At 49.3% G+C, this 23,958-nt stretch overlaps 10 protein-coding genes across 10 annotated transcripts; 3 read left to right on the forward strand and 7 right to left on the reverse strand.

Moving 5' to 3' along the window:
- Positions 1-109: 109 nt before the first annotated feature.
- On the reverse strand, positions 110-1,732 carry N7447_002827 (uncharacterized protein; the record flags this gene model as incomplete). The annotated part of the gene is made up of 10 exons (XM_057227102.1): positions 110-317; positions 378-542; positions 607-664; positions 724-869; positions 926-1,035; positions 1,100-1,421; positions 1,477-1,501; positions 1,559-1,573; positions 1,624-1,652; positions 1,704-1,732. 10 exons carry the CDS (start codon positions 1,730-1,732, stop codon positions 110-112), a joined length of 1,107 nt encoding a protein of 368 aa, XP_057091118.1.
- Positions 1,733-1,939: 207 nt separating this feature from the next.
- cwc2 (active spliceosome conformation promoter CWC2) lies at positions 1,940-3,624 on the forward strand (the record flags this gene model as incomplete). The annotated part of the gene is made up of 8 exons (XM_057227103.1): positions 1,940-2,313; positions 2,388-2,465; positions 2,564-2,589; positions 2,653-2,681; positions 2,754-2,821; positions 2,872-2,997; positions 3,053-3,089; positions 3,160-3,624. 8 exons carry the CDS (start codon positions 1,940-1,942, stop codon positions 3,622-3,624), a joined length of 1,203 nt encoding a protein of 400 aa, XP_057091119.1.
- A 301-nt stretch (positions 3,625-3,925) lies between these two features.
- cpcC (putative protein kinase (Gcn2)) lies at positions 3,926-9,006 on the reverse strand (the record flags this gene model as incomplete). Its single annotated transcript, XM_057227104.1, has 7 exons — positions 3,926-4,224; positions 4,292-4,730; positions 4,792-5,216; positions 5,272-6,274; positions 6,327-6,656; positions 6,711-8,774; positions 8,827-9,006. The coding sequence occupies 7 exons, from the start codon at positions 9,004-9,006 to the stop codon at positions 3,926-3,928; spliced, it is 4,740 nt and encodes a 1,579-aa protein (XP_057091120.1).
- A 509-nt stretch (positions 9,007-9,515) lies between these two features.
- Positions 9,516-9,911, reverse strand: N7447_002830 (DUF4267 domain-containing protein; the record flags this gene model as incomplete). The annotated part of the gene is made up of 1 exon (XM_057227105.1): positions 9,516-9,911. One exon carries the CDS (start codon positions 9,909-9,911, stop codon positions 9,516-9,518), a length of 396 nt encoding a protein of 131 aa, XP_057091121.1.
- A 556-nt stretch (positions 9,912-10,467) lies between these two features.
- N7447_002831 (uncharacterized protein) lies at positions 10,468-12,665 on the forward strand (the record flags this gene model as incomplete). The annotated part of the gene is made up of 2 exons (XM_057227106.1): positions 10,468-10,513; positions 10,564-12,665. The coding sequence occupies 2 exons, from the start codon at positions 10,468-10,470 to the stop codon at positions 12,663-12,665; spliced, it is 2,148 nt and encodes a 715-aa protein (XP_057091122.1).
- A 558-nt stretch (positions 12,666-13,223) lies between these two features.
- On the reverse strand, positions 13,224-14,953 carry N7447_002832 (damage-control phosphatase ARMT1 family protein; the record flags this gene model as incomplete). Its single annotated transcript, XM_057227107.1, has 6 exons — positions 13,224-13,454; positions 13,516-14,375; positions 14,447-14,559; positions 14,618-14,748; positions 14,813-14,883; positions 14,932-14,953. 6 exons carry the CDS (start codon positions 14,951-14,953, stop codon positions 13,224-13,226), a joined length of 1,428 nt encoding a protein of 475 aa, XP_057091123.1.
- Positions 14,954-15,184: 231 nt separating this feature from the next.
- ppt1 (protein serine/threonine phosphatase PPT1) lies at positions 15,185-16,918 on the reverse strand (the record flags this gene model as incomplete). The annotated part of the gene is made up of 5 exons (XM_057227108.1): positions 15,185-15,220; positions 15,277-16,007; positions 16,056-16,491; positions 16,590-16,670; positions 16,769-16,918. 5 exons carry the CDS (start codon positions 16,916-16,918, stop codon positions 15,185-15,187), a joined length of 1,434 nt encoding a protein of 477 aa, XP_057091124.1.
- A 333-nt stretch (positions 16,919-17,251) lies between these two features.
- Positions 17,252-17,839, forward strand: spt4 (transcription elongation factor SPT4; the record flags this gene model as incomplete). Its single annotated transcript, XM_057227109.1, has 4 exons — positions 17,252-17,329; positions 17,386-17,583; positions 17,694-17,746; positions 17,801-17,839. The coding sequence occupies 4 exons, from the start codon at positions 17,252-17,254 to the stop codon at positions 17,832-17,834; spliced, it is 363 nt and encodes a 120-aa protein (XP_057091125.1). The 3' UTR covers positions 17,835-17,839.
- Positions 17,840-18,382: 543 nt separating this feature from the next.
- Positions 18,383-20,041, reverse strand: gatA (4-aminobutyrate transaminase gatA; the record flags this gene model as incomplete). Its single annotated transcript, XM_057227110.1, has 4 exons — positions 18,383-18,429; positions 18,493-19,655; positions 19,705-19,740; positions 19,791-20,041. 4 exons carry the CDS (start codon positions 20,039-20,041, stop codon positions 18,383-18,385), a joined length of 1,497 nt encoding a protein of 498 aa, XP_057091126.1.
- A 1,850-nt stretch (positions 20,042-21,891) lies between these two features.
- On the reverse strand, positions 21,892-23,171 carry N7447_002836 (uncharacterized protein; the record flags this gene model as incomplete). The annotated part of the gene is made up of 3 exons (XM_057227111.1): positions 21,892-22,242; positions 22,296-22,620; positions 22,675-23,171. 3 exons carry the CDS (start codon positions 23,169-23,171, stop codon positions 21,892-21,894), a joined length of 1,173 nt encoding a protein of 390 aa, XP_057091127.1.
- Between the last annotated feature and the right edge of the window lie 787 nt (positions 23,172-23,958).

Genomic DNA, 23,958 nt, shown 5'->3' on the forward strand with positions numbered 1-23,958 from the left:
ATAGGTTCATGTATGGTATATGGAATCAACAGCATTAAAACCATAAATTCATATTCAAGCTCTTTGTAGTCGTGTCAATATTTTCATCATAGTTCTCGGCCCCTAGGTTCTACTTAGCCACTATGGATACCACATCCTCGTCAGCAACCATATGCGACAATCCTACCCGCTGCGGAACATGTCTCGCACTCGCTCCCCACACCATCGCATACTTGAATGTGTCCTTAATTGTGCGATGAATCTGGTCACAAACATCCTCAATGGTGGAGTCCTTGCGTACGATGAGCGCCTCGTCGAAATTAGGATCTTCTCCCTTTCTATATATACGATAATTATTAGATCTGTCAATGAAAATCAAAGCCATGGATATATCATACCGTTTTGTGTAAAGTCGCATTAGTCTCAGTTCCTTCCAGATGCGTTCGACAACGTCTTGCACACCAAGGTCAAGTTCACAACTCATGACGGCTGTGTAAGGCTCGCGGGCAAGGGCATCAAGGAATTCGAGGCCGATGCTGTCAACCTTGTTGTAGACGTAAAGACTGACAGAAAAGCAGGGTTAGTATTTGCTAGTTGGATATGAATTATCATTGGTGTCAATCTTACCAGCGGATGTACTTCCGGTGGTCCTTCATAATCACGTCGATAAAGTCATCGATCGTAGCTACAACGGCGCCGCAATCAGTAATTTGGCCTGGTAGTTATTATCAAAGCGCCACATACCATTCTCATCTCGCACGAGTACTTCGCAGTTAAGAATTTTGTAATCACGGAGCACGTTGTAAACCATCTTTTCATCCAAATTCTTTGGGGGCGTTGCAAAAGAGATCTTCATGCCACCGGCCTTCTTGATTTTCAAGTAGATGTTACTAAGATTGCATCAGTACTTGAGTCTGTGTAAAACTTCGGGTAAGGTATGACATACGGCGGCTCCTTGTTCAGTCGAATACCCACGGCATCCAGCTCAGCCTCGAGCAAGGCTCGCTGTTCGGCACGCTTTGTGGCGTCCAAAATCATCAAGATCAAATCACTTGTCTAGAAGTGGAGGACTTATCAGTATTTCTGTACTCTCATCCATCAAACAAGCAAATCAACTCACCTTTGCAGCCGAAATAACCTGGCGACCACGGCCTTTGCCCTCGGAGGCACCTTCGATAATACCTGGCAAATCCAAGATTTGAATCTCGGCACCACCGTACTCCAGCACTCCGGGGATAGCCGTCAGTGTGGTGAAAGAGTATGCTGCAGCCTCACTCTTGGTCTTAGTGATTTTAGACAGAAATGTGGACTTTCCAACAGAGGGGAAGCCAACAAGAGCCACTCGTGCATCGCCGCTCTTGCTGACATCGAATCCCGCGCCGCCGCCAGAGCCAGCACCTCCCACTGGCTCCAAAAGCTGGGCTCTTAGCCGGGCAAGCTTTCTGCAAATGCTATCAGTATATGTTTGAAATAGAATGCTGAGAATTAAAACTATACCCTTTCAATAGACCCAAATGGTATTCTGATTTGGAAATTGGAAATTAGATCAAAATTTCCTTCAATCAAAAGAGCATCTTACCTGTGGCCTTGTTCTCTGTGGGGTTATTAGCGGGGTGATATAATTTTAGGGAGGATAACACTTACTCTGCGTCCGACGCATCTCATCCTCGATCCTGTAAGAGATCAGCAAATTGGGGACATTCAACGATTAGCAAGAAACATACTCCTTAATCTTTTCCGTAATGTTCACCATGGTGTCGGTTTTTGAGGCTTGTCGCCTGCGAAATCACTAAATCTTTTCTCTGATGCTTGTGCCTCCAAGAGGGAAATGCCAAATCCCGCCGACGTGAGTACTTGCCAAGCCTTATGTAAGCACCTCAGTGAACGGCCCAAGACGTCGACCTTTTTTTTGAAGCTCAAGCTCAATCTTCAAACTCAACCTCCCCGTACAAACGCGACCATGGCAGATACCTCGGTTGCCGAGCCACCAGCTCCCGTCTCTACCACCCCCGAAACCCGTGACCCCAATGCCGAAGAGATGACCGTGGCAACAACCGGCGCCGACGACACTCTGCAAGGAGATCAGCAGCTCCAGTCGGTCAAGAAGACCAAAATTATTCGCAGGAAGAAACGCCCTGCGAGAATACAAGTCGACCCGTCAACTGTCAAAGCCGAGCCCGCGCAGCAGCCCGGACTCGACTATAATATTTGGTACAACAAAAGTGGCGACAACGACGACAAATATGGCCTCAGCCAGCCTGCGCCTGGTCGCTGCAATATTGCGCGTGACTCGGGATATACTCGCGCTGATCGCATTCCCGGCTCATTTTTCTGGTAAGAAAACCTTCATGGCTTTCGTGGCTATCTTGCGTATCGCAGCAGACATTTACTAACATTTTTTCTTCTAGCATACACTTTGCGCGCGGTGTTTGCGTGAAAGGTCAGGATTGTGAATACCTCCATCGTCTACCAACGATTCATGATATGTTAGTGTGATTCCCATACCGTATACGCTTCGAGGGTTCTTTCACTTTGTTAGACTTATCGGATATCAAAACAATCTGGCTAATCAAATCATTTATAGGTTCAATCCGAATATGGACTGCTTTGGTTAGTATCATTTCCAAACTTGTTGTTGATAATTGAAAACGGGCGACTGACTCCAGACTACAGGGAGAGACAAGCACAGCGATTACAAGGAAGTGAGTATCATGTTTTTATGATCGGGAGGTGTTACTTCGGTATGAACATATCGCTAATGCTACTCGAAATAGGATATGTCCGGAGTAGGCTCGTTCACGCGTCAAAACAGGACAATCTACGTGGGCCGGATTACGGTTACGTGAGTACCTCGAAAAGCTATACTCCGTCTTCTTGCTAATTAATATATAGCGATGACATCGAGGAAGTGTGCTCAAGGCATTTTGCGGAATGGGGTCAAATTGAAAGAACAAGAGTCCTTACCGGACGCGGCGTTGCTTTTGTGACCTACTCGTCAGAAAGTAACGCGCAGTTTGCGTGAGAACCCCCTCCCCAAGCTCTTTGTGTGTACCGAACTAACACATGACTAAAGTCTGGTTGCGATGCAAAACCAAAGCTTGGACCATGAGGTAAGTTCGATATTTCAACCCGCGAGGTGCGAGATGCGATATATGATACAAAGGTATTAACAACAAGTAGGAAATTCTTAACGTACGATGGGCAACAGTCGACCCAAATCCAATGGCACAGAAGCGCGAAGCACGCCGGTTAGAAGAGCAAGCTGCCGAGGCTGTGCGCCGGGCTCTTCCCGCAGCTTTTGTAGCAGAGATCGAAGGCCGAGATCCCGAGGCCAAGAAGCGGAAGAAGATCGAGGGAACTTTCGGACTACAAGGCTATGACGTTCCAGATGATGTGTGGCATGCCAGAACCCGGCAATTGGAGGATGCGAGCCAGGCCGCTCAGCTAGAGGCGCCTGCACAACCGATGATGATCGAGTCTGCTCCGGTCCCAGCACAAGAGCAGCAGCCAGAGAGTAATGGCATATTCTCGAGCTCTGCTGTTGCAGCCCTACGGGGTCTTAATGGCGGAATAGTAACGACCCAGGCACCAAAAGCTACTGGTGGGCCGTTAGTGGCTTACGGCAGCGACGATGAGAGTGACTGATTTACATAAATCCATCATGATTGCGATTTTTTTTCATGTACAACAACAGCGATACCTCTGTCAAAATGTTTTTTCTTTTCCTGCATCTCCATACAAAATATCCGTAAACATTATTTCTGGGCGTCATTCATCACTACATGTATGGTATCATCCCGAGCACTCGCTAAAACACAGCATTGAGTGTCAAACAAAATGAGATTCATCCACCCATAAAACAAATGCAAACACCATCTGAGACTTATGCTTAACTCCACTTCGTCACTTTTCCACCCCATGAAAATCAATCAGTCGTAATTCATTTCTAGGGTCCCAGGTCATAGTACACGCAGGAGCCTGTACGGTAGTTGTAGATAAAAGCATTCGTGTAGCTTTCTGCGGTATCGTTTGTGCGATTCTCCACGGCCAAGTCAGTGAGCAGCTCGTGCACTTGACTGAGATATTTCCGTTCTGTCAGCGGTGCGTTCTGGATCACACTGCGCCAGCTCTCTGCGTCGGAGAGACGTGTGTCTCGAATAGCGTCGAGGACTTCATCGCGAGTGTCGATGGCGGCGACAGGGCCGCTGCGGGCTTTTTCGGCTACTTCCCGAGAGCAAAGTAGAGCTAAAGCACAGCGTATCACTCAGTATATTGGATTGCATTGAGGATGGATTCAGAAATATAAACATACCTGACTCAACAATGTTCCTTCGGTTCGTCTTCTTACTTCGATGCTGGGGAACTAGGATGCGCACATCATTTGCCCGCTCCTGGAACGCGAGAGCCTCCTGTTGGCTCAATTGGCGGGATTGGCGTGGATCAGCGGTTCCCTCGCGAGGGTGGCGCGCCTGCACTTCTGATCGAAGCCACAGCACAAGTTCAGCAGCGCGGATATCGAATTCTTCCTTGCGCATCAGGTTCCGAACTTTAAATCCACGCTCCTTGCTATCTTGCTTAGCGATCACAATCCACCGGTGATTGGAGTCTTTGTATTTTGCTAGAAGCTCTTCGAGAGACGATGCATCGACTGCAAGCTCCGCGCTTATGTTGTTTGACCAGAGTTCTTCGATGAGTTTTACTCCTGTTGTGCGGAGGACGGTTGCATCAAAGCTAGCAACAAGTACATCGCACTTTGTTAAATATCAGTAAAAACTACATCTAACGAACGAGTTGAGATGGAAAGTCACTTACCCGACGTGCCCCCCAGTACAACTCGGCACCTGTCTCGGAATCTTTCGACGGAGCCTTGGCCTTCAGGTAATCGATCATGGATGAGCGTAGTCGATCCGAGCCGAGGTTGAACCCCACAGCATGCGCTTGTGGTCGGTTTGATAGGACATTAGGTGAGAATTCCTGAATCAACCGATCATACCTTCCACCCGCAGCAAACACATCGCGTCGTTTGCTATCGAAAATGCACTGGAACAGAACGCTACCTCGGTAGAACTTGTCTTGAACACTGCTGAGTGGGTTGATATAAATTTTTCGTTTCACGCCGAAGCTCTGCAAATAGGTCATGAGCACGTTCAAGCGAGCGAATATTGGTGAAATCCGCTCTGCATATTCAGTTCCTTCCATGATATTCTGCAGCTTGCGTTGTGTCTCCTTCAACGAGCCTGTATCATGTCCATTAGCGTATTGTCCCCAATATGAGGAAGTAAGCTTAAGTACCTCTAAAATCGAAACGGGCAAGGTCATCCAATGAAGTTGAAGCAACACCAATTGCCGGGGCCCGGAGTTCACTTCGAATCTTTTGCATGGTATATTTTCCAACATTCAACTTACTAAGAACCTCCTTGGCCTTTGGGATTTGGGTAGGCGTAATGCGACAGAATTCCATGATTAGTTGGAGCAAATCGGAGTGGTTGACAAGGAAACACATTGGAGTAAACCGCAAAGGTGGGAATTCCTCAATGATTTCATCCAGAACCTTGATCACTTCTGCCTCTTTTAAGGCTAGATCCAGGGTGTTGTGGGACACGATATCAAAGTCGACTTCGCGGTGAGTTTGTGGTTCGCTGCCATGGGTTGATTCTCTGTAGACTGTGCCGAATGCAAATGTCTTCTCCAGTGAGCGATCTTGTCTTGGAATTGCTCGTGCGTTTGGAAGTGTGAGATCATATGGCAACTGTAAAAGATTGCCCGATGCATCCAGCACGCGTACTGCACCATTGTTGTAATGCTGGGATCGGGGGAAGAGCATTTGTCTTGTTGACTCAACAGCACCATGTCTTCGAAATATCGAGGTTAGCTTCTTCTTGACCAGACCCTGGACAAGTAGCTCGTTGGCTGCCGGTACCGCGTGCGAGTCTATGTCCCAAGCAATATCTTCGAATTTCTTAGGCGACTGAGAAAAGATGGTTGATAGAATCTTTTTGTAGTCGGGTGAATTTGGATCCGAGAGCAGATGCACAATAGCCCGTCTGAACGTCTCTTCCTCGACCTGAAGAGGTATCTTTCCACTGGACAAAAGGTCGGAGGCTGTGGGGCGTTCGCTCGGGTTATGGCTCAGAAGAGATTCAATGATCTCGCCTTGGAGCAACTTATCAGATTGCTGGAAAGTGGGCGGAAGCGTGTGGTTCTTTTCTCGGATTTCTCGAAGAGTTTGATCTCGTTCCATGCCAGTCGGCAATGGATGACACATCTCGAAGAAAATAACACCGAGCGAAAACATCTAGAATGCGTGAGCACATACTTGTGGTCCCAATTGCATGTTCACTACTCACATCGACCTTCTCATTGTAGTGGCCCGAAACAACTGACTTCATCTCCGGTGCCACATAGTAGGTTGTACCCAAACTGCGAGTGAAGTCCCCTTCAAAGTCAGCGGCTGCGGACGAACGCACGGCCGTGGTGAATTGACCACTTGTTGCAAGACCAAAGTCACCAATGCGGGGATTATTTGCAACATCAATGAAAATATTGTCAGGCTTCAAGTCACGATGTATGATTCCGTGGCTATGGATGTGGCTTAAGCCATCGAGAATTTGCCGAAAGAGACGCCATACACGCTCGTTGTCATCACACAAATCATCCTTTATTAGATCGCGCAAGGTCTTGGGGGCAATATTAGTTCAGAATAACGAGCACACCGGTATTAAAACACTTACATGTTTCTCACAGTATTCCATCTGGATGTAGAGTGTGGTTAAAATGGGCCTGGCATAAGAGCCAGATCTCGCTCGGCTGAGCTCAATTTCCTCTACACTTCCGGAGTCATCGTCGGTATCCTTTATCCGGTTCCTCTCTGGCGTCTCTGGGTGAGCAGGGTCGGATAGCGTTCCTTCGTTTTCGTCGTCGCTGTCTGATGCGGCAAACTCTATTTTTGGATACCCGCTGGAGCTGATGAAATCAAGACCTCCCGTACTAAATCCGTGGTGATCCTGGCTAGCGAATGGGTCACCTTCGGTAGAGGACATAGCCTCTTCATCAATGTGATTGAAGTCCTCTTCAAGCCAGGCAGTGTAGTACCGGACAACGTAGGAATGGTTCAGCCGGGAGAGCAACATGGTTTCGGAAAGCGTATCTTTCAGCGCTGCGGCCGATGTTTGAGAGATCTTCTTTATTGCATACAACCGACCATCAAGCTTGTTCCGAGCTTTGACAACCTGTCCGAATCCACCACGGCCTAGTTGACCTGCCTCGTCGAAGTCTTGGTGGTATCGTGAGAAAGCCGGCATGGCTCCAAATGAGTCTAGCCGTGGTCGTCTCTGCAGGGACACCGATCCCGATGATCTTTCTCGCATATTTAACGGCGCATCCACCCGGAAGAACTCAGACGGTTGGAGTTGGAAAGCAGTTGGGCGTTTCCTGGGATCTGGGCGGAAGAATTCACAAAGCAGATCCTGCAGGGGCGGCGAGAGTCCCATAGACACCATCAACTGATTGGCGGAGGTGTATCTGAGGAGAACATCCTTTCCAAAGCCCATCTGAAGCAGCACAATTCCAAGATCCCAGACATCAGTCTTCATGGAGGGAGGGGAACTGTCCTCTATTAGCTCTGGGGGTACCCAGAGTGGTGACTTTGACGCCGCGAAAGAGGGCTTTCCACAGGGAGAGTCGGGCAAAGCTTCTTCGACGCTAGACTGCAGTTTAACGATAGTTTCGCCAGAAAGGGTCCTGAACAGAAAGACTCGGCCACAATGTATGTCCCCATGCACAAAACCGTTGCGATGGTAGAACTCCAAAGCCTCGAGTAACTGGATCATCCAGCCGCGAAGCATATCAACAGCTACAGTCCCCACGATATCCAGAAGTTCGGAAAGGGACCCTTTGTTTGCATACTCGAAAAGCGCGAGGACAGTCCAAGAATTATCAGGAGAATCAGATTGTCCAATTGGGCGATTGATTTTGAACCCCACGAATTCAACAAGATTGGGGTGTCGCAATCGCTTAATGCCCTCTAACTTATCCTCACTGGTGCGCATCTGCTCACGGAATGCCAATCCTTCAGAATCCTTCTCGCCGAGGCAAAGCTCTTTCAAAACAAGCAGCGGGACGTGGCATCGATTCTCAGACACAACAGGCCTAACGGTGAAGGTATTTTTGCCCTGTTTGCTTTGCAGCAGAGTCTTGCCATGAACGGCTCGGAAGACCAGCGGCTGCTCATCGGTGTCGTTGACGACCAACGGAGGATCGAAGCAGATGGCGCCCGGTGTGCTTTCCACAAGGTCATCAACGTAACTCAGATCCGCGCCGCCAGTTCGACTCTTTCGTCTCAAAATGCGAGCTTTGTTCCGCTGTCGCATCTTGTCTTGAAGCATTTCTTGCAGTGCGCGCTCTTCCTCGACAGCTGCAGCTTTTTGTCTGCGAAGTTCCTCTTGTTTTTCTAGGTCTGCGCGTTGAAGAGCAGCCGCCTCTTGCTCCATGCGCTCCTCTTCGAGGCTGGGTAGGTCTTTGTCCTGTGCCTGTGCTTGAGCAACATCCTCCAGAACATCTTGAATGGACACCCCCAGCTCGTAGATCATCTCACTTCCGAGCAGAGATTTTGGCTTATTGCGTAGAATCTCTTGTATTCGAGAACGCGCTCCATCGCGAAAGCCGTCGAGGTTTCCCGGTGAGAGATTGGGGACTGTTTTAGGATATGTAGCTGGCAATTCGACCAGCAAAATGAGGAGTACGTCTGGATTCGAAGAGGATCGTAAATGAAGCTTGAATGTCACATCGGAGGATTGCTAAGTGCCACGGATTAGTGACGAGTGGTCCAAATCTTAAGAGTGCACCCACCTGCCAGGCCGACCGCCTATTTTCTACTTCTTCGAAGTCATCGCCGTAGATTGAACGCAAAGCTTCCACCTCTGTCTGGTGGATTTCTCGGTAATTGGTTGTAAATATGGGGGACGTCACGGAGGAATCGGAGGTTTGCTTTTTTTGGCGGGAGGGCTTCTTCCTCTGTTTGGGAGACATCGCGGGGCGTGGCGAGAGCTCGCCCTACAAGCGACCCTGAGCGTCGTACGACATGGTGGGTGATGAAATATGCAAGGTTTATGGGAGGTGGAAAGAGAATTGGGCAGTCTTTTTTTCCCTCCCCTCTGAGGCTAGAATAAACAGGCGGTCAGATCATACGCCCTTCCATTTATAGAGTGGAGATGATTAGTATAAATGACGTTCCCGTTGGTTTAACTGCGGATTGATGGATTTATTGCTTATATTATACTTTGATTTAATTGCAATTCATGATTCTTGTATGTTGTGTTTACTTGAAAGTCCTTCGCGAGTACACTCATACGTCGATTGACCGTGAGGTTGAGTATATCATCGTCAAGCCAAAGCACCATTTTCCCTGCCCAATAGTGGACCCAGATATCAGGAGGTAGTGAGCTGGTGAGCTGGCATATACCGAGAAGGGTGGCAATTACTGTCACCGCAATAGTCGATCATTTCTCCTCATGGTTTCTTTGTTCCAGCTGTGACCATCACATACGATCGAAGACCCCGAGCAACAAGCTGCCAGCCACAGCAACCATTGGTGCGTATCCCCAGTGATTCCACTGTCCCTGGCCATGGGTCCAGCAAACAACACCATCTGCAAATGCGACGTTACTAGCGGCAATCAAGATCCAGCCCAGGGTTGAACGGGTGCCAAAATACGAAGCCGCATATATGGCAGCCCCCATAAAGATGTCTCGGACTCCATAGATTGCCATTAGGCTGTCAACCATCTGCCTGTCTACCACAGAGGTAGGTGGCTGGAACTCGAAGAAAGTGAGAGCATGGCCTGGACGTAGGATAGCGTTGACGCCGAATCCGACAAATATGGTTGCAATGGCGCTGGCAGCCAGGCGGAGAGCAACCGAATGGGAAAGAGGCATCTTGTTTTGCCAAGCCGGTCTTACGTTTGATGTTTGCGTTGTAATTGTAGTGGCTTAAAGGTTCCAGGGATTTAAGCGCTGTAGGGGATCATAGTGCAGTCTTCGATGTTATGGGGAAAACAAAATTCAGGGTTCTCATGGGACAATAAATATTTGTAAGATGCCCCTGATAGTAGTAAGAACCCGGAGGGTCGATCTAGGCTGCAATGAGGTTGTAGACCCTAGGGCTGATTATTGTAATTGATATGTCAAGTAGTATGCCGTTCGTACACGCACGTGTTTATGGAGTACACACGCACCTGGAGGAATCAACCGGGGCCTTTCTGGCGCAATTAAGTCCACCTTCCAGCAAATTAAAAAGAAAAGAAAAGAAACCCCCCCCCCAAGATCCCAATTTCCAAAAGTCCCCAAAAAGTGCCAAGCGTAAACAAAAGGTGAAGCCGAACGCGAGCTTATCGATAAAGTGATCGGCGCTTCTGCTTTTTCCGACCGCGCGGACCATAAACATTGGACTCCAACTTGGTCTCAAGGATTTCGAGGTTTCTTCTCTGTCAAAATGCTGGACTGGATCAAGGGGAACGAGCAAAATGCACAGGTTACAGGTGTGGTAGCTACTTTTGACCTTTGAAGCTCTCGGTCTAACGTGCTACAGATGACTCCAAGTTGCTAGAACCCCCTGAGACTCCAGGCCATGTCTTTGCGATTCGTGCCTTCAAGAGTGCTCTATTTGGCACTCCGGGAGCAGAGGAAGATGAAAACGCGTCCGAGAAACAGTCCGGTCACCAACGAAGCAAGAGCGATACGATAAAGCTAGCGCCAACAGAGATCAACACCGACGTGAAATCAGACGCGACTTACAATCCCACGGGATCCCCCACGAAAAGCATACTTGTCACACCTGGAACCTCCTTGCGTCGTAAGACGGTATCCTTTGGTGAGAGTGTCATCGACAATGAGGGGAAACGCCCTGGCTCGGCCAGTAAGCCAGCCAAGACTCCACCAAATCCTGCCGGAACCCTCAGTACCCAGTGGATGTCCGGATCATCAAATGGAAGTGGCAAGCCGAGGAGCAAGCTCACCCAAACACTCATGAATGCACGCGATAATGCGTCCAAGAACTCCGAACCGGCCAAGTCAAATGAGAGCTCAGGAGAAGCAAAATCCGGCATAGTCTCTGAGTCGAAAGATATCCTCGAAAATGAAGATATTACCATCAATCTGGAGGACCCGCACTCGGAGTCAGGCAAGTACTGGAAAACCGAATTCGACAATTACCGTGTGAGGACCAATCGAGAGATCAAGAAATTGATCCATTACCGGTCGATTGCCAAATCCTACGCTCGCAAGAAGGATACAGAAGCTATGCGGCTGGCCGACAAGCTGAAGGAAGAAGAAGAAAAGGTCGCCGAGATGGAAAGGCAGGTATCACGGCTTGCTTCTTCAATGGTCGGGGAGGGATCGACGGGCGATAAAGAGCACTTGGTTCAAGGCTTGACCAAACAAACCGCTCTTGCATTACAATACAAGCAGCAAGTCACCTCACTACGCAACGCTTTGGAACGCCATGATGTCGTAAGCGATGCGTCAAATATCACACAAAATAAAAAGGAAGAACTGCCTTCAAATACCTTGACGGACGAGCTTCGCAAAACACAGCAAGCATTGGAACAAGCCAATGCCAAGATTCAGGAGATGCAACAGCAGCAGTCTGAACTGAGCACACTTCAAGACCTCGCGCAGAGCTCAGAAAAGAAAGCCCAAGCACTCGAGAAAGAGAACAACACTCTGAAACAAACACTAGCCCGGGTGAAGCAGGAAATGTCCCGATATGAAGGTCGACGAAAGGACAAGGAAGCAAGATTGAAGCAGAGAGAGACTAGACTGGAGCAGCGGATCCAAGAATACAGAGAAAAGCTCAAAACTGTCTCCCAAGAGCACCGTGCCTCGGAGGAGAATTTGAGAAATACATCCGATGCAGAGCGCCACCACATGCAGAAACAGATCGACCTTCTGAAGCTACGACTTGGTTCTACTGAACGCTTCCCGGCGCTACCTTCCACAGAGCGGCAATTCCTAAGTCCTCGCAAAGACCACACAGGCGTTCAGGTGTTTGACTTTGCCGGCCAGGATCTTACCGGTCAAGATCTTGAGAAACCCGAAGAAGAACCCACGGAAGATATTGAGCTTCCTCCGAGCCCGAGTCCACGCTCCAAAGTACGCGATCCACGACCTGCTTTGCGCAGTACCACATTGGGTACACTTGGTACAAGGCCGAATGCCCGAGATATGGCCGCAGACGACGATGAGGTCACACATTATCTAAACAAAATTCTACTGAAGCCGCGGCACGAATCCCATAATGCTGTGTTGGATGAAATTCCACCATCCTCGCCTCCCGATATCCCAGCCCTGAAGTCACTGAATCGCACGTACTCAAGACGCCGACTCGGTGAAGGCCAGCGGTCCTATCGGAATCTGAACCTCCCTACTGATGATGACACTCGGCTCAGCAACCTAAAGACACAACGTGAACGAACCCATATCAAATCTACCCTCGATTCAATGTCAGGCCTCCCGTCTCGCAGCCGGTATTCAGGGTACACCGTTTCAGCGGGCGAACGCGTGGGTAAGCGGTACGGGTTGACTGACTTCCAGCGTGAAGCTCTCTCTCCTGAACGAATTGCCGCTGCCAAGTCACGACTCAGGCAGAAGGACAGTCGTAAAGTCAAAGCATTTGGAAAGGAGAATGTTTGAGGTCTTTGGTCACGTTAAGTGGCGCTAATTGGCTATTTTTTTGTATTCACCTTCTGATTTGGAAATAAGGAGTGTCTTTGGGAGCATGATAGGATGGTGTTCAGGTTCATAAGCGTTACTACTTTTCTTCCCCTTGCTAGCTACGTTTTCAGCGAAAGACAATTGTTGAATTATTGCTCAGTGACTGTTCCCTAGTCTCTCGACCGGGTCTACTCGTAGACATTGTTCCCAAACTCTCCACGCTGTTTCTCCTATAGACCAGACCCTATTAATTCCCCAGATGTCAGCTTCGGCTACTAATACGATTGGTAGCCCACGGGTATCTCTTATAGCAAGTTTCTTCGCTTCTTTCATTGTTTGAGCGAGATTGGTATGTGGTGGTTGTATCATATCACATCTTTATTCACAATCTAGATTAGGTACCGGTTCATCTACTTCTAGCTGTGGTCTTTTACTAACTTGTCCATCTACAAAGGTTCCATGTTGGCATATTCACCCCGTGTGCAACAGAATTCAAAATTCTGCTGTAGAACACAGTCGGTCGTGTCTAGTGTGCTCTCAGGCCTTGCCGTCAGAAAGCGACACAACGGCCCATTTTCCACTCCAGGCCCACTTGCGAGACTCCGAGCCGCCACCTCCAGGCAGTGCACGGAGCTTCTCGTCCATACCAGCGGGGAGACCGACAACGGTATCAGCCTTGCAAGTGCGGAAGGCTAGAACACGGATCCCAGACTTGGGGCCAAGCGGGCCGATGGCTTCTGTGAAAGGAGTGGTGGGATCCCATTGGGCCTGTATGCTGTTAGCAAGAAGCCTGGAGCGAAAGGAAAAAAGCACAGAACGCTGGACTTACATCATTGACCAACTTCCGATAGTTCAAGTCGCCCTTGAACAAAACAAGCTCACTCTCCTTCAGATCCTCGAACAGCTCCGGCGCTACGGATGGCATGCGCCAGTAACCGCCCTGGGTAGTCCAGAAAGCGTGCGGGCGCAGGATCAGCTTACCATCCCGGTGGAACTGGCTCCACTGCTCAAAGAGGAATTGCACGTCGGAAACCTCCTTCTCGGAAAGAGGGGGGAATGTCTTGCCCGAATCATCAGCTGCTGTGTAAAAGGCCTGTGGGTCGACCATGCTGTTGAGCAGATCGGAGAAATCCTTCGGCGTAACATCCGACACAAACCACGGCAGGCGCTTGGGGTGAAGCACGACGCTGGTTGCCAGTCCGGCGGACAACAAGTATCCACCGAGAATCAGGTCAACGAATAACTCAAACCCAGAGTTATCTAGGACGATGTCGACGCGGCGCTCGCCGTCCTTCTTCTCTCTGCGCGCCCTTTGCATAGCCTCGAAAGCAGCATCAAGGTCGTTGACAATGATGTTCTGCTGCGATTCCTTGCGTGCCTTGGAGCCCTGTAGTTTTTGAATATCCTCATATGTGAGAGATGTTAGAAGTGACAGATCGGTGGCATTACCCCAAAGACAGATCTCGCACATCTCTGAGAAGAGAAGCTTCTCTGCCTCCTCGGTTTCCTCTGGCGACTTGTTTTCTTTTGCTTTTCCTGACTCTGCGTCTGTCGCTAATTCACGGTATCTCGCGGCGAGTTCTAGTACGGCGGGACGGGACGACTTGAATGTATTCATCTTCTGGCGGGCGAACACGTCATAGCCCTTCCAATGCTTGGACAGCGCGAAGAGGGATTCCATGCGGCGGTCTATGATAGTCGTCTGGTCAGTATTGCCATAGTTCGTCTCAATTTCTGTTGGAATGGGTATTTAAGCGTACAGAGGTAACACTCTGAATAAAGCCAGGATGCATCGTGCCAGTGGGGGTTTCCGCGCTCCTCTAGCTCCTTGTTATACGAGGCGATATCCGGGTGTCCGTCGTCATCCAGGGGACTAATCGCAATATACATGTCAGATAAAGCTCTGTTCTAACATAGACGAGAGTTCTCACGTAAGTTGTCGGTCATGCTGAAGCTCATACTTCAACTTGGCTAAGTTGGCAATAATGCCCTTGCCTTCGTTGGCCTTCTCGTCGTCATTGACACCCACAACCGTGCGGTGAAGGTCATCAATAGCGCCAGTCTGGAATAGTCACATATGTTCAGCAATTAATCCCCCAGCTGTCGATTATCTGCCGCAAACTCACGATGATGACAGGCCACCGCTCGTTGGCCGAGATCGAGGCGAAGCTCGACTTGTCGGAGGTGAGGTATTGGGCTGCTCAGGTTAGTCCGTTATATTTTATGACTGAGCAGGAATACTTACGGGTCTTAGGATCGAATTCCATGACTGCTATGTAAGAGCTATGTAAGATGTGTCTAGACCGAGGGCAAAAAGAAGTCAAGGCGGCAGAATAGAGGGGACGACGCGGGGCAAAAGCGGTGTGGAGTATACAGTTGCCGACGTCAGAGCTACTCAGGGCTACACGGAATACATCATTCATGCACATAAATACATTTGGAACGTCAATTCTAGGTAGATATATTGGGCAACGCCGCGCTTGAAATCAAATATGCTATCACATTCCCGAGAGAATAGAGTTATTCGCGTATGCCTAGGACAGTTAGCTGGGGAACTCATTTATGTAGATGTTTTGAGGGTCGATCTTACCATTGGCTTGATATCGGGGTGTGGCACTGCCTCGAAGACTTCATATGCAAGCTTGAGCTCAGGGCCAATGTTGATGTAAGCACCCTTATTTTCAGTCGAGTCGCAGTACTTGGGAGCGGAGAAGACGGTGATGCAACGACCATCGTGCTCGACCTCGTAACCACCCATGCGTACCTCGTGGGAGCGAATGATGGCCTCTAGGCCGTTGTTCTCACAGAAACGCTTGGTCACATCAGGACCGAATTGGAGACCGACACCACGCTTGCTGGGGCCGCGGCCAACTTCGGGCTGCGGGTCTGTCCAAAGCATCTCCATCATCAGGCCCGCTTGGCCAGGCTGCCGTTGGTTGTGGCGGTTGAGCTTGCGGATATCATCAAGCTTGATTTTGTCGTCGGAGAAGAGACCACCGTGTAGGACAAGGTACTTTTCGCCAATCAAGGTGGCCAGCGGCAAAGCCGAGAAGGACTCGGAGAACACCTTGAAGACACGCTCGTTATATTTAGCCTTGCACTCGCCTTCGAAGCCATAGACCTTATTCATATCGTCCGTTTCGTGGTTTCCACGGTTTAGGAAAAGACCGTTGGGACGCAACCACTTATAAGCATAAAGCAGCAGTGCGATTTCGCAGGACCAAGAACCACGGTCAACAAAGTCGCCGTTGAAGAGGTAAGCGTGAGTATCGGAGGGGGCACCGTTTCGTCGGAAGATCTCGAGCAAATCGAAGTATTGGCCTGTTCAATCAGCAATTGATTCACTCTCCGAACATGGACAATACATACCGTGCGTATCACCGCAGACTGTCAGCTTCTTGCCGGATTCCACGCCAATTTCCACCATCGTAGGCTCGTTGTATACCAGATCCTTGACAGCCTTGATGATCTGGAAAACATATTTGCGGTGGATCTTCTTTCCATCCTTAAAGCGCTCAATCATATCATCGATGAACTCCTGCGACATTTCCTCGCCAAGGCGCACACCATCATAACCGTCCTCGACATTGATAGCATCGATATCCAAATCCGCAAAGGCAGAAGGCGGGTCTGCGATCTCAATGGCGCGCTCGAAATCTCTGCGGCGCACGAGCTTCTCACACTCGGCGGTCTTCAGCTTAGCATTCTGGTTGCCAGGTTCGCGTCTAACCACGGCCTTGAAGTCCTTCAAGGCCTCCTTGTAGCTCAGAATGGCAGTATTGGCGAGGGCACGTCTCCAGTAGGCCTGTGACAAACATGAATTTTAGCATATATCTCTAACACTCTTCCATCTGCAGGCACAATACAATGTATCGCTCCTGCCGGCTAAGAATACCGACTAACCTTCACATAATTGGGATCCAATTCGATTGCCTTGGTGGCATCTGCAATAGCAAATCCGAAAGCTTCAAGCTTAATTTGAGCCTATAACACAGAACAAAAGAAGATCGTTAGCCATGTCGATCCTAACCAGCGTGCACGCGACTCTTGAGAATGTGCCACCATGATCGTCAGGAACACACCTGGGCCCGGTTGCAGAAGAAGGATGGATCCTTGTCATATTTGGCAATAGCCTGGTTATAAAAGTCGACTGCGACAGGCCAGTCATGCTGGGCAAAGGCCTTGTTGCCCTCCACTTTGAGCGCAGTGGCCACTTCTTGATCGGTAGCCATTTGGGCGGAGAGAGAAAACGCGAGGGGCACAAGACAGCGATTATCGGTGCGAAACAAGGGTGCGGAGGAAAAGGTGACAATTATACGCGGAAGAGAAGGAGGAAAGTTTCAGAAAAGAAGAAAACTCCTCGAAACCACTATAAACTAAGAGAGAAGAAAAATAAGACGAAAGCGTGGTAAAAGAAAAAAAAAATTGAGAGAAGAGAGTCTGGTTCCTGCTTCTCCCATGTTCTTTTTCCCCGATCGCAACGAGTCTTGGCATCCATCCAGACTTGACGGCTAACTCCCATTCATAGCTTTCTTTCTCTCTTCATTTCCTCATATCTCCTCCAAATGTCTTTCTACGCCCCTCCAAACCAGCAGCGCATGCTGCGCGCCTGTATGGTCTGCTCCGTCGTCCAAATTCACAACGTAAGACCTACTCCTCATCTCCGTTCCGCGGGCGACTCTAACCCCGATTACTCCAGAAATTCATGCGTGAAGGCTGCCCAAATTGCGAGAGCACCCTCCAGCTCCGTGGAAACAATGACGCTATCCAAGAATGCACGTCACAGGTCTTCGAAGGCCTGATCGCTATTCGGGATCCTGCTGCGAGCTGGGTCGCTCGTTGGCAGCGATTGGATAACTACGTGCCGGGCACATATGCGACCAAGGTCACAGGGACAGTAGGTGCACACTTAGTTACTGGAGCAATGAGATCTTTTGCAATTCTCTAGAGCTCTCTTATTCCTCTTATCGGGCACAGAATGGCTAATTGTGTCTTTCACATTGACAGCTTCCGGAATACATCATCAACAGTCTAGAGGACTCTGGCGTTAAATATGTCCCGTGCGTGTTCCCCGAACTCATTTCCCTCATAAGACTAACGATTGATTGTTCCAGGCGAGACGGAAGCACTGGCGAGGAAGATGCATGAAGCACCTACTCTCAAGTCTTTTCAGTCTTTAACGCTACACGAATCCACCCTTGCCCATACAGTCTTGGTTCTGCATACCCTTACAGCGCACACACAATCGATTCAATCAAGACATACAATATAAGGGTGGTTTCAAAAGATTATGCTGGTCGTTCGGAGTTTCGGATGGGAAGCATTACCTACTTTACTTCATATTGTTTATTGGGCTACAAGGGCATACACAGCAGATTTGGATTACTTCTTAGGAGTTTATAATTCCAGTTTTTCGGCTGGTGACATAAAATATAGGAAACAGCTTGCGAAGTAAATTTCCCTACTCTGGCCCCAATAATTCTGTCTTGAGTCATTACTCAATTGGTCACAATGTCCAGAATGTCTAGAATGGCATTTTTGTAGTGACATAAGGTCGTGGCAACAAAGGGATAAAGATGAACCCTCCAAAAGTAAAAAAAAAAAGGAAAAGTGAGACAAAAAGAAAAGGAAAAAACGCTCAATAAATCAACTTGAAAACGCCCGGTCACTTCTAAAGGTCATTGCCGGCAATTTTTTTAGAGGCTCTGGACGATCTGCTCGAGCTTCTCGAGGAGGATATCGGCTGTAAGAGAAATATACATTAGTAACTGGCTTTTAGGCATAAGGAAAGAGAAGGTTGACATACCGTGGTGCTTCTGGAAGACCAGCATAGGGCGCAGACGGACAGCAGATACGCCACTGCCACCGATGTTGACACCGAAGGACTTGGCCTTGGCGACGAGCTGATCACGCTTGGGTGTGTCCCAGGCGATGAATGTACCCTGGTTCTTACCACGGAGGTTCTGGAAGTGCTCGGGGTACTTCTCGGAGAGACGGGCGAGACCGCCATAAAGGTAGTCACCAGTGGTGCGGGTGTTCTCAACGAGGCCAAGACGCTCGATCTCCTCAACGATTCCGCGGAAGATCAGAGCACGGGCTGGGTCTCCCATCCAGGTGTTGAACTGGCGGTAGGGCTTGTTGGGGCGCAGAGCGGGGTTACCGAAGTAGTAACCGGCAGTCTGGGCCTTCTTGGAGAAGGTGACCATGTCGGGAGGGGAAGACAGGTTCCAGTGGTCGTGGGCCCAGAACTTACCGGTGGCACCAACACCGGTCTGCACCTCGTCGACGATGAAGAGGACGTTGGTACGCTTGGTGATGTCGCGGAGACCCTGGAAGAAGGCGGGGGAGGCGTGGTTGTCACCACCCTCGGACTGGATGGGCTCGACCATCACGGCGGCGACGGGGTTGTGGAACTCCTTGATGAGACGCTCAACCTCAGCCAGGCAGCGCTGCTCCTCGGCGGCGTTCTCCTGGACGTGGTCCTCCAGCGGGTACTTCAGCTGGGGGAAAGTGGCCTGGGGCCAGTCAAATGCGGGGATATCCAGCTTGTGGATAGCCTTGCTGCGGGTGGTGGACAGGGAGCCGAAGAGACGGCCGTGGAAGGCAGACTTGAAGGAGAGAATGGACAGCTGGGGTGAGCCAGGGCTCTGGTTGTTCATGGTGGAGAGCAGCTCCTCCTCGGTGAACTCGACCTCAGGGCCACCGCGCTGCATCTGGCGGTAGTACATGAAGGCCGCCTTGTAGGCAGTCTCGTTGGCATCAGAGCCAGCCATGGCGGTGAAAACCTGGTTCAGGCCCTTGGGGGCAGCACGGAGGACACCAGTCTTGAGAACATGGGCCCAATCGGAGGAGGGGAAGTTACCCAGGGCCGGACGGTTAATCAGGGCGCAGGACATCTCGGACGATGCGGCAACCTTCTGGAGGTGAGGGTTGTTGTATCCAACGGGAATGGAAGCAATCTGAGCATACCTGCTGGGGTCAGCTTCTGTTTCCAATTGACTTGTGGCTGGTAACTTACACATCAAGGAGCTTGTTTCCATCGAGATCAGCAATGCTAAAGCCAAGGTTAGTCGAGTCTTGATGGCGGGTGAGGGTCTGTCGTACTAGTTTCCAACGGACTGGTGGTAGTCGGTCAACATGTTCAAGCTGCGGACATCGAAGACTTCGTCGAGCTCGGCGGTGGCGGCCTTGTTCTTAGGTCCGGGGATTGTCCCCGAGACGGAGGGAGCGGTAGGCTCGTTGGGGAAGTAAGACTTCTCCGCTGCACGCAGACCGGCAGTGGTGGAGAGAGCGCGAGCTGCCGGGAGGCGAGCTGCAGAGCGCAGCCGTGTGCTGGCACGGAAGACCGAGGACATTGTGATTTTAATGTGAAGGGGAGTGGAGAGGATGAGAGATGAATGACGTGGGGGAGGGGGGAGAATAGCGGTCTAATCAGCTATCCGGTGTAGGGAAAAAGGAGCCCTGATCAATCGATATAATGGGGAGAAGAAGGCAACAGATGTAAGACAGATGTAGGACGGATGAAATAAAATTGAGGACCAAAAGGCGCGGGGTGACTTTATACTTGGTGCAAATGGAGAATGTGTTATCGGCCTTATCCTAGAGCTCGATAGCTTCTCCCCGCGTATGTTACTTCTACTTCGGTGAGATTGACCAATCGGGGGGCTGGTGCCGACAGCGAAACGCCGAATATCCGATGGGGTATCTGGACGAATTGAGAAGGTCTACGCTGGTGGATTCTTTGGTCAAATCTATATGGTAAGAGTTTCCATTTGAAAAGGGGGGTACTGTATTTATCTCAATGGGTTCGAGTGGGCAAAAAAATTCAAGTCTCGTCGTCATGCCCCTGCTGTAGATCATTCCAAGGTTCCGGCATCGATAAGCTAAGATCTTGGCGTTTCTTATCTAAGTTGCCCAAGGGTATGCGAGTTGATGCTGAGGTCAAAGTGCGGGGGTTAAGGATCTGACCGTATTTTATAGTATATAATGTACTGTAGGTCCTTGCTATTTGACACATTGGCTCAATTGATACAGGTCTTGTTCTACAAATGGAACTTCCTGTAAGAACCTTTTAGGTTATATATATCAGTAGACAATACCGCAAATACATGTGCAATCCAAAGTCACAATCACTTTTATTATTCTAAAAACACGAAGGACGGAATTTGAGAGCCACCGATAACCCAAACTATTTCATTTATACTGGACTGAACTGAGCTTCGGCTGATAAGGGTAGACCTGACCACCAACTTTTGATTTGGCTATTAATACACTATTCTCCACAACCAACCAATCAACTGGGCTTGTGGTTTAGTGGTATAATACTCCCTTAGCATGGGAGTGGTCCAGGGTTCGATTCCCTGCAAGTCCAGATCTTTTTTGCCTCATTAATAATGAGGTCAATCTTCTTTTTGGTGGTAAAGCTTACTTAATATGCGTGATGCACTGTTATTGTTAATAATATTATTGTGTGGTCGGACGTCACGTTGAGTATAATTTCTTTTTCTAAATTTGTGTTCAAATATTCTATAACTCAGTTGGCTATAGCTAGAAGATAAGTCTTGGATAATCCTCCCAATACCTGGGATAGTCTAGCCAACTGACACGTGCTATCAAACAGTCGATTTCTCAGAGTGTACAAGTAGTCAACGAAGATGATACAAGAACCCTTAGTTGAGGATCCTTAGAAGCACCATGCGCCGATCAGAATCCACTCAACCATGCAAGGTTGGAACTAGCGCAGGTGATTTCGGCGCACGGTCAAATCGGTAATGGACGTGTACCCCAGAGCCGAGGATGATCATTGCTTGGAATATGCCCCACGAGATCGTGTGAGACAGATACGGCGTATACTACCACCTGTATATCTCATGTCATATATGTCCCATTTCGATACGTATAGCAGAAGAGACATGTGACTGTACGGCGAAATTATTCGAACTAAGTACCGTCCATCTGTTAAACAAGTGATCGTCGGAGTCACGATAGCCTTGATATAAATGTACAAGGTGTATCGTGTCTGGAATATCCCCCTCCCCCCAAAGCGCAATAAAACCATCCAGGCTAACGTGACATAAATGTTTGTACAAAAGAGAAGAAGAAAAGAAAAGAATGAGCAGTGCGGTTAACGCGACTGCCGTTCACCAAAAGGAGAATGCGTATCGCCCGGCCCAGATACAGAGGAGGTAGCACTTGCCGGGGAGACCTAGACCATACCCCTCTTTATCTCAATGCTATCTGCAGGTGTGGGGGCACGGCTGTGGTTATCAGATGTAATATCGTAATCATGTCCCATCTTATCATGGCTCGCGAGTCGGGACTCAGTCCAGCTCTCCATCTCGATGGTGCGCATAATTCCAAACTGATCACTGTTATAGCTGGGCTGGTGCAAACCGTCGGTAACAACACGGGATGTTCGAGAGCGGCCAGTTGAATACAAGTGCTTATGGGACCGACTACGCTGGTTGTAGGAGGAGTTTATGTTGCGGGTTGAGCTGAGGAGGCGGGGAAGGAAGGCTGCAATGAGGGGACGGAGGGCCGGGGCTGAAGAGCAGATCTGTTGACTATTAGCATTTCACATCCCGAGTAGCAAAACTGTTGATCTCTCACCAATCCCAGGCTGATTTCCACTATGGCAGCGATCAGCACTGGCCATCCAAGCCAGGTCGCATCATAACCGATTACCATACTCTTCCACACGTATACTGTTCGGACAGACCCGGCTACATTAACCACGACACCGAGGGCAAAGATAGAGATAACGGCGAGTCGTTGACGAGCGGGGAGTTTCAGACTCCAGATCAATGGCATTGGTAGGGTCGTGACCAGGAAATCGGTGAAGATGTTGATCACACTGGCGGAGAAGACAATCGCGCCATCATTCATGCAGTGATATGACTCGGTGGGGCTAAGTTGCCAGTATGCGCGGACAGGACTATAGGAAACATTAGCAACGGTGCGAGACCATAACACAAGATGACCCACTCACGTGCACTGGAAGATACTGATCAGAGAGAACATCACACTAGAAACCCCAACGAAAATGATGGACAGAATAAACGCCCAGTTATACAGTTTGAAGTTGCCCTTTCCGATAAGTCGTCGACAGAACCATAGTACAGAGATCTTGGTGAAGCAAGACGACAAGGAGAACAAGATCTGGAATGAGAGGTTCAGCTTCTGCACAGTGACGAGTCCCAACAATTCAATGTCCCAGATATGTCGGTTCATGCCCCAATCTTCAGTGGCGACCGAGGTGACGGTGGCCATGGCGATGGCGAAGACTAGACCGATAATAATAAGCAGATCATCGATACCTGCGCTGCATGTAATCCGGAGCCTAGTGTATAATCGGAGGGAGACAACCAGGGACGCCAACGTGAGACAGACGATATTGACGACGAGGACGCCGTGCCCGCGCGTGGGAGGGTCGACATAGTTTGGGATTGGCCATGAGTCCACGATGTCTGCTGGAGGGAGCTTCATGATCTTAGCCGTACAAAAAAGAAGGAAAGATTAAAGTGCAAGGAAAATAGACAACTTGTCTAGACAAGTGCCACCGCCATATCTCAAGCCAGAAATCGGACAAATCAAGAAATGAAGAGACTCAAGAAAGTCAACTTAGACGGGTATATTGCGTAAATCATGGAAAGAGAAATAAAATGCACCAGGGATATGGAGTAGATATAATGTATAGGGATGGTAGGCCGAGACATCTATATTTTCAATACATAATCATAGGGAGATCAGAGAAACTTTCGGGGAGAACACATTGATCATTGGAGAGGACCTTCGACCAAACAACAAACGAACCAATATAGAAAGGGCCTACTCCCGATGAGCCCTATGTTGTGGGTAGATACACCGGACCGAGTCAATGTCCGCTCGACGCCATCTCAAACTTGGTAACAAGGCCGAAGGTTGGTGCGAAGTGGGATGGGATGGACAACGATAGGTGGATACAGAGCCATTGTTCCCTTTTTCAGCCCCACCGTGCATTGCGATCTGTGATCTGAGGCTGTGAGAGGTTATATTAAAAGAGGACCCCTGGCTTCAAGCACCGAATAGAAATTTAGAATAGAAAGTTAAAAAAAACACGGACCTCGTCTAAATGTAACTAAGGAGCTTTTTCCGACATGTGGCCGATAGGCCCGTATCGCGGTGAGCCGAGGCTTACTACGTTTGATTTTGAATCTTCAGAATTTGCTATGTAGAGCGTATGGACGGAATATGAAGTAGGCAACCATGGCAACTAATTCCAACTATTTCAGAA

This window comes from Penicillium robsamsonii (assembly GCF_028829455.1).
Source record: "Penicillium robsamsonii strain IBT 29466 chromosome Unknown utg000001l_segment0_segment0, whole genome shotgun sequence".
NCBI lineage: Eukaryota > Fungi > Ascomycota > Eurotiomycetes > Eurotiales > Aspergillaceae > Penicillium > Penicillium robsamsonii.